Source organism: Gavialis gangeticus, unplaced genomic scaffold (assembly GCF_001723915.1).
Source record: "Gavialis gangeticus isolate Ggan-Ray unplaced genomic scaffold, GavGan_comp1, whole genome shotgun sequence".
NCBI lineage: Eukaryota > Metazoa > Chordata > Crocodylia > Gavialidae > Gavialis > Gavialis gangeticus.
The window spans coordinates 8174926-8183064 of record NW_017729019.1 but is presented as its reverse complement, the minus strand read 5'-3'; the positions used below and the strand labels follow the sequence as shown (position 1 = coordinate 8183064).

The window sequence follows — 8139 nt, the reverse complement described above, 5'->3', positions numbered from 1 at the left end:
CCCCCCCCCCCCCCCCCCCCAAACCTTTTGCAACCTCAGATTGGAAAGTGGAGCTGGGTTCTTTTCACCGTGTGGCCGCACACACCAGCCCGGCCCGAGGGGTTTTCACTGATAGTGAACTGGTGCAGCACAAGGCCAGTGGGTGCCCTCAAACTTGATTTTTAAACTCAGAGTACAATCCGGTTTGCTCCCTGTGACTAGGCTGGCTGTGTAGAGCCAGACATTAGTGACTGAAAATCTTTTTTCCCCAAATTCAGGATCTGGGGCCCGGGAAATGCATGCCATTTTCAGTTATTCTTTCTAGACTAGAATAGCACTTTAATTTTGTACTGAGTCAACTGCTAAAGCCAATTTCTGCTACGTCCGAGGCTTGTCCTATCTCTCAGTGTTGGATAAATACGGCAACCTTGCATTGTCCTGGTGCTCTGATTACACTAGGATAAACGTAACTGGGGAGAATGTAGTTTCTCAGTCTCTCTCTTACTTATAACTGTACCTTCTATAATATCTAGTATCTTAATGCCATTGTGTTTAAAAGAAAACAATGCTGGTATGTAATGCAAGTGCATAAATAGCCAAAGTTCTGAATAACTGTTCAGTGTTACTAAACCTGCTTTTATTTATCCTCCCAGCATAAGAGATTAGGGAGACCTTCAGCATGTTAAAATGCCATTAAATTCATCAAAATATAATTTTACTCCATTTGGGTCCTGGTAGAGCAGGTACTAAGCTCTCCAAGTGGATTTCAGGTTTGACAAGAATTTGGAGGGCCAAATTAGTCTTAAACTCTTAAGCTGCAGGACCAGTCTGAGGAAGTGCCATGTGACGACGCTGCAGATTTTAACCAATATTGTTTTAAAGGTCCATGTGCTGGCTTTTGTACATGCAAACGTCATGAAGGTCTTTCCTGAGGAATCAGGTGATTTTCCCCCCCCCCCCCCTCCCCCCCATGGCTTCAAATTTTGTGCAAAAAATAAATAAATGTACGGCAATCTTTTTTTAAAAAATGGGGTGGGGGCTGGTTAAAAGAACTATTTTGTGTAAGAACTGACAGAGGGGTTTGCTTTGTATAATAATGCAAGCTGGCTTTAAAAAGCATTATAGCGAATTTATTCAAGTCAGTCATATGTTGAGAGATGTGCAACCAGACATGCAAAACAATTGTATTTTTTTAAATAAATATTTTTAACAAAAGTTCCTGATCTTGCTGCTCTTCTCTTCTGTAGAGGAAACTGAGAGTTACAAGTGCAGCAGAGACAATACAGTTAACACCCTGATCACAAGAGTGCTCCTCACCAGAGCTACCCTGTCTGTTCACAGAGGTGCTGGCTTCCCTATGGCTTGCACAAGAGGGGAAGACCCAGCTGATGTTGCCAGGTGTGTAGCATTACACGGTCCTTTTGCCAGCTGTCTCCCTCCAGGTAGGAGGTTTGCCAGCAAATAGTGTGCTTAAGAATTTGAAGATAAGGTGGTGGATTTACATTGCCAAGGGTTGGGGAAGGGAAGGTGACATGTTGCTTTGTGGTAAGTGTTTTTGCACGGCGGCAGAAGCAGGCTAAGACACTGGGCTTGGACATGCAAATAGGTTACCACGGGTAAAGCCTGGGTGTAATTTTACTTATAAAGCATCAGCTGCTTTGCGATAAGTGCAAGGTAGCTTATTCCACCGTGGCTGAGTGGCGCTTATTGTGGAGTACCTAACCGTAGCAGCCATTGTCTGCCTTGTGCTGTCACGGCCCTGGGTACAGCTAATATCTCTTCTCACTTGAGAAGAGCCTTAAGCCTGTATTGTATAGGAGCATGGCATGGCTTGGATCAGTGGAGAAAGCTACTTAACTTCTCTCCCTGGAGGCAGATGAGTGGTGAGCACCTGTGCTCTGGCAGTGGGGAAGGATTTCTCGCTGAGCCCCTCTGCTAGGATGAGGATTTTCCTCCTGTCAGAGCCTTTGCAGTGCTCCATTTTTTCCTAGTCTCAGCTGCTGGGTATAAAGGAAGGTGTATGCTGGACAGCTGCCAAGATCTGCTCTCCTGCCATGCAGAAATGTAGCATGAGGGTGGCACCATGCGGCAACACAAAGGAATTACATTGCCTTCCTGAACTGAAAAAAAACAGCAGCCAAAACCATTGGGTAAAAGCTGTTCCTCCTGGAAGACACCTGTGGGGAACCCTTTTCACAGCCATTCACCTTAACTGGGTTTAGCCTTAGTCCCACAAGCTAGGCTCACAAGAAGCAGTGCTCTCATGGGAAGGCAAGAGGCTCATTCTAGAGCCCAGGGACTCGTGCAGACTTGGTGGGTTTGTTGCATGTACTGAAGTTTGAGAAACCTGGAAGTCACTGGTACCATTCTCATGGCAGCCTGCCACAATTAGCAATTCAGACCGGAGATGCAGAGGAACGGAGAGAACCTGCAGTTCACACACAGCCACTACTGCTTGGCCAGAAGACATATTGGTCAGTCATGCTCAGTCTATTGAGAATATAGCAATCTATCACTTCTTTAATTAACATTGCTGTATATACACACTTACATATATACAACCTCATACAGCAGTTGGGAGCAAAAACGAGTCCGGTTGAACTAACGTTAGATGCATCTCTTCACACTCCTCCCCCAATCAAAGTCCTTTCCTCAAGGCTATCACCTGCTTGTAACAGCATTCCTGGGTTTCTGCAGTACCTCAGGGAAGGCACCTTCTCTAGTAGGGATTGCACAGATCAAACAGCTGGAGGCTGGATCCCCTCTGCTTCCATTTCAGATGGAAGTTTCAATTCCAGCGTTCTTACAGACAGATGCACTATAGCAGCGAACTTGAGCAAAGTAAACCATCGTAACTCATTCTTTCATCTGCTGCAGTAGTTAATGAGTTAAATACTCAGCCTGCTGCAGCCTGTTGATTTTAGGACTGCCTTGGTGAACAGAGCTGGTACCATGGAATATACAACACCTACCCACTGTGCAAAAATATCGCCAGATCCTGCTAGGAGTGCGTGCCTGTGTTCCCAAAGGGAATCGCCATTTAAAGGTTGTGCTGCTCTGTGCAGCAATTTGCTGAAGGTGGTCTGTAGTACTTAGAGGATGCTGTTTGGTCATCAGGACTGTGGAGACAGAGAAATTCTCCAGCATCCAAGAAATCTAGTGACTGAACAAAGGGGATACCTCAAACTACATATGCATTAGGGACAGATGCAGAACCCCCATCTTGTTCTTGGCAGAAGCTGGGAAACCATCTTGCAAGATTTGTTCTGTCATCCTCCTAGAAGATAGGTGCCTGGTTTCAGTCTGCTGCTCTGTATTCTTCCTGAATGCACGAGTCTGAGACATCAGCAACATCCTGCTGTTCTTCGTCTTGGAAGGTGGCTGTTGGCTTTGATTTTTGATTGCAGAACACAAGGGCAATTTAGCCACAATGTGAAATCATCCTTATAAATAATGCTCAATTGTTTGCAGGTGTTTATTGCTAACATAGACAAACCTTCATCTAGATCCGGGCTGCCTTATTGCTGATAAAGTCCAGAGTCGTCTGTCACTGTTGGCTTGTCAGGTGAGGCATCTGCATCTGCAAATCAAGATTACACACCTAGGAATATTGCACTGACAAGTGAATCAGTCTGTTTAATCCTAACATCCGTTAAAAATCAAAGCTCATGCATTTTCCTCTGTCGGGATGAGAACTCCTGCCCTATTGTGCACTCTTTGCAGCACCACTTAGAGTGGCTGGGCCAGTGCTATTAAGGGGAAGACTTTGTGAAATAAGGTAGGGGCTGAACTCAAAGCACACCAGCTGTTCATTCTGGGCTCCTGTCTTTATTCTGCACCAACTTTGCTGATATGGTTTATCTGAGTCTGCTTCTACGGAGGATGGAGCTGAACTACACAACAGCTCTTGTTTGAGCAGGAGCAGCACAGCACCGTTCTGCTTTCCTGCACTGAGCCCTCAGTCCTGAGAAGTCCCTGCTGCTGGACCATGAAAAGTAAGAGGGGAGGGGGGCTTGTTTTAAAGCAGGGTCCTGTTTCTATCCTCAACTCTAAGGGATGAGCCAGTGCTGTCACTTTAGCGTAAGAGATGCTAGAAAGCTGGAACTATTGAAGTAGGTAGTGACCAGGCCAAGCAAGGTAATAAATGAGATCTCCCTTGTCAGCCCTGGCTTTCAGAGCCATTGCCTAGGTTTATAGGCAAGAAAGACCTTGATCCCTGGGTTTGGCTGGGAGACTGTACGGCTTTGCCAGGATTTGCTCATCCTAGTTTCTTTCTCAGCATCATCTCATATTCTGCTGTTCCTCCCCGCCCCACAAACACGCCTCCTCTCCTCCTCATAGCAAAGAAAGCAAACTCAGGCGTGTGGCTGCCAGGGCTTTGTGGGCAAGTCAAAGCAGGAAGAGGGAACGGGAAGCAGCAGCAGAATAAACATTTCCTTGCATTTTGCTTGGACCGCTGCGCGCCTGGTCTAGGCTAAGGCACAGGTCACTTTTCCTCTCATTCTGAAGCAGGGTTAAGTGCTGCCATTTCTTACCTGATGAGGGCTTGGGGTGCATCCTGTGGAAAAACAGGAGGAAAGTGTAGAAAGTGAAGGCCAAACCTCCAAAGATCATCCCACAGACCAGGAAACTGTAGCTGCCCTGCTCATGGATAATCTGCAGCAAAAAGAAATGGGGGTCTTCAGTACAGCCTAGAGAGGGACAGCAGGTCCCACTGAGTGCGGGGGGAAGAGCAGCTGTTTGGGTTATAATACCTGCCTGAACCAGCCCTGTCCCTTGTGAATACAGGAAGGCCCTTAACTCTGCCTCTCTCAGCACAGGACATGGATTCCAACCTACTGACCCCCAGGGCAAGCACCAAGCCCCATCTGTTTTCTCAGGCTCAGGAAGAGATGGGTTGGGTAGACAGAGTCTTGCTATATATCAATCTAGATGTTGTTTGCAAGCATCCCTGTGTGACATGAATGCTTATAAGATAAAAAGGCAGCGTTCTCATTAAGACCTGGCTCCCGGCTGAAGATGACGTAGTGTTTCTTTTTCTCCCAGCGTCAGGTTGTTATCCCCACCAAAGTGATACCGGCTTCTGTGGGAAAGGGCCCCAGCGCGACCTGACAGCAGCTCTGCAGCTGGGTCTCTGCCATTGCTGGCTAGCGGTTCCTTCATTGTATTTCAGACTAGCAACTAAATTTTCACCACTGAATGGTGCGGGGGAACCTCACAGATGTGGTGGTAACAAGACACCTGCTATAACAGAAGTGGGTAGAGGCATAAGAGAACCCAAGATGGCAGACTATTGGAGTAGTTGCTCCTTTTCGTATATAAACTTAAAGAATGCAAAAGCCTCTTTCTTTGCCGTTAACACTGAAACCCATCTGCAGCGAGGAAGAATGTAGCACCATACAGCAACTGCTAAAAATGGATGCTGGTAGTCTTGAGCTAATGCCTCCCTCCTACATTTCCTCGGAGACAGATTCTCCAAGAGCTGTTGCAAATGCGAGTCTTACTCCAGCCTCTTGAATGCAGCTCTCTGTGGTTCCCTTCAAGTTCCTCGCTTTCCCTTCTGCACTTACCGACCCCACCAGTAACTGTAGCGTCATCTCTCCGATGCCAGCGCCAGTCACCAACACCGTCGTGGCACAGCCTGGAAACAAGTGGTAAGTTGTAATGTCAGATCTGGCCAAGAGCATCTTTACACAGTAGTGCAAGAGAAGGCATTGCGTGCTAACATCTCCCCCAGGTTCCTGATCTGCTCAGCCCAGGTAGTTGTGCATGCAGTGATGTTACCTCAATTGGCCTTGCTCCTTCACTGTATCCCACCTCTGTGAAAGGAGCCAGGTGCTGTGGTTGCCTCACGGCATGGAGGCTGGTAACAGCCTTGTGTAATCCAATTCCTGGCTAGAGCACATGATTTCCTGCGTGTTGCAGCTCAGTGGTTTTCCTAAACCGAATAAGGTTCCCATCACTGCAGTTGACACCGTTCCATGACTGGGACGTGATGCAGCTGCCCTAGAGCCATGCATCTTGGAAGCACCCACAAGATTTCCAGGACCCCCTTCGGTCGTTAGCAGCCTACCATTGAGCTAAGTGCCTGCTCTGCCATGTGTCTAGGCCTGTACAGATCAGCCCTTTCTGTCCACACGTAGCTCATCAGCTTGCTCTACCCTTGAAACCGCTGCCTGGGGTCCTTTTACTGCACCTCCCCTGGGGCTGTTCAAGCAACACAGGGTGCAGGGCCCCTCTCTTGCATCTGCTTACCTTTGTACTGCAGGATGTCCTCGGTGTAGGCCAGCATGCTGGGGAAGGTGCTGCTGAGGAACAGGCCCAGGCATGCTGTCCCCACAAACAGGAAGGCAACGCTGTGGGAGAAAATCAGGAGCAGGAGGAAAGTTACAAGCACTCCGACCTGCAACAACATAAGCTCAGAGTCACTTCCAGGAAACACAGTAAGCAGTGTGGTCGGGGTGCTGGGGTGTTTAATTAAGGAAGGAACTGGAAAGGAAATGGATAACGGGCCATGCAGACAGAAAGGATCTCTGTTGCTGGAAAACTAGGCTCAACAGCTAGAGAGGAAGTAAATGGTTCGGGCAGCTCCTGTCCGACTTGGGTCAATCATTTGTTCTCACTTTGTACGGGCAAAGGATGAGGGGCAGTTGAGCACATTTTGGAAACCTGGAAGTCGGCCGGATCGTCCTTATCAGGCTTCGTTCTGGACGTGCTCTCCATAGCACTTCGGAGCTGCTCAGCACCTGTGCCTTAACCATCCTTGTGGCCTAAATACGGCGGGCTCCCAGCTGAGACACAAGTGGTAGCAAGACCTCGCAGACATGAGGAGAAGAATGGATTGCTTGCCCTCTCCACTTTATTTGAGGCTGCTTCATTTCTAATGGAGTTTAAAAACAATTTTTTGCTATTTCCTTATTTGTCTGCAAGTGTGACCAAAGTCAGTGCGGCTCCCTGGAGTCCAGCAGAGGGAGCTCGCACGTTTTTGTAATCCCAGCCTAACACCATAGGAGTGTTTTTTTTTTCCTTAATTCCTTGGGGACTGAAAGATGGATACATAGGAACCCAAACACGCACGCACAAAACAGTCAATCTAAACACCATCCCTCAAATTAATATTTTGTTACATCAGCTGACAGCACTACAGCAGACATTATTCAAGTCTTTCAAAGTCAAAGAGGCAGGTAGTTTTCCAGCCATGGGCAATGCCCATGAAAGCAAGCGCCAAACTTCCAACAAGTCCTGCAGGTCTGGCAGTGACCCCCAGATCAGCACCAGCCAACACACCCAGCCCTTGGATCCTGAGAGAGATTATGCCATATGTCAGGAGACGCAATTTGGAAGAAAGTGCAAGTATCTCCACGCTGGACAAGTAACTGGGACAGGTTTGTACCCCTTCAAGTTATGGACCTCTCCTTCTAACCAAAACATTTCTGTATCTTTTCACCCGTATAATAGCTGTTGTCATCTGTCTGTGACTTTCATTCCATTTTTGCTCTATCCTTTCTGAGTTGAATTATAGTTACCACGGTACTGCAGACCAATGGTTTTCAACCTTTTTTTCGCTTACAGACCCCTAAAAAATTTGAATGGAGGTGCCAGACTACTTTGGAAATTTCGACCGGAGGTGTGGACCCCTTTGAATTGTAAGTGTGAGTACTCACATACTTTTGATTGATGATAGCCATCTTTCATGGACACCTTGGACAGTCCATGGACCCCAGGTTGAAAACCACTGTTGTAGAGGAATGCGCAGCACTAATACCAGCGACAGTATTTTGTGTCCACCTCTTCCTGCGTCCCTACAAGGCTTGCTCTGCGACCACAGCTGTATGCTGAGTGCAGCGTTTCACCAAACTGCCTACACTGTCTCTAAGTGATTACACTTCATTTAGACCCAGCAAAAATACAGGTAGCAGTTAAAATTATTTCTTCCAGGCGGCATTAGTTTGCATTTGTCATCATTAAGCTGCCTAGCAGTTGGATAACAGCACATACAAGCTGGAGGGCTCCTACTTAAATAACTACTGCTACAGAGCTGAGGGGCACTAGAATCACAATTGCAGCAGGTATGATGGGCTGCACTGAAATAATTAAGGATTTGATTCCCCTGCGGTATGCTACCATGCCAGTAAATTAAGATGACAACTGCTTTCTGAA

The 8139-nt window shown here is 47.3% G+C and overlaps 1 protein-coding gene across 2 annotated transcripts in view; it reads right to left on the bottom strand.

Moving 5' to 3' along the window:
- Window positions 1–1093: 1093 nt before the first annotated feature.
- Window positions 1094–8139, bottom strand: part of MFSD4A (major facilitator superfamily domain containing 4A) — a 39698-nt gene continuing 32652 nt past the window's right edge. The window contains exons 7-10 of one of the 2 annotated variants that reach the window (XM_019513983.1): window positions 6235–6382; window positions 5550–5620; window positions 4515–4635; window positions 1094–3559 (exon numbers count right to left, since the gene is read on the bottom strand). In XM_019513983.1, the coding sequence (XP_019369528.1) occupies window positions 3498–3559; window positions 4515–4635; window positions 5550–5620; window positions 6235–6382 (402 nt within the window). In that variant the 3' untranslated portion in view covers window positions 1094–3497. Of the gene's footprint in view, window positions 3560–4514; window positions 4636–5549; window positions 5621–6234; window positions 6383–8139 lie in introns of those variants that run through there. The other variant, XM_019513985.1, reaches the window with a different exon arrangement.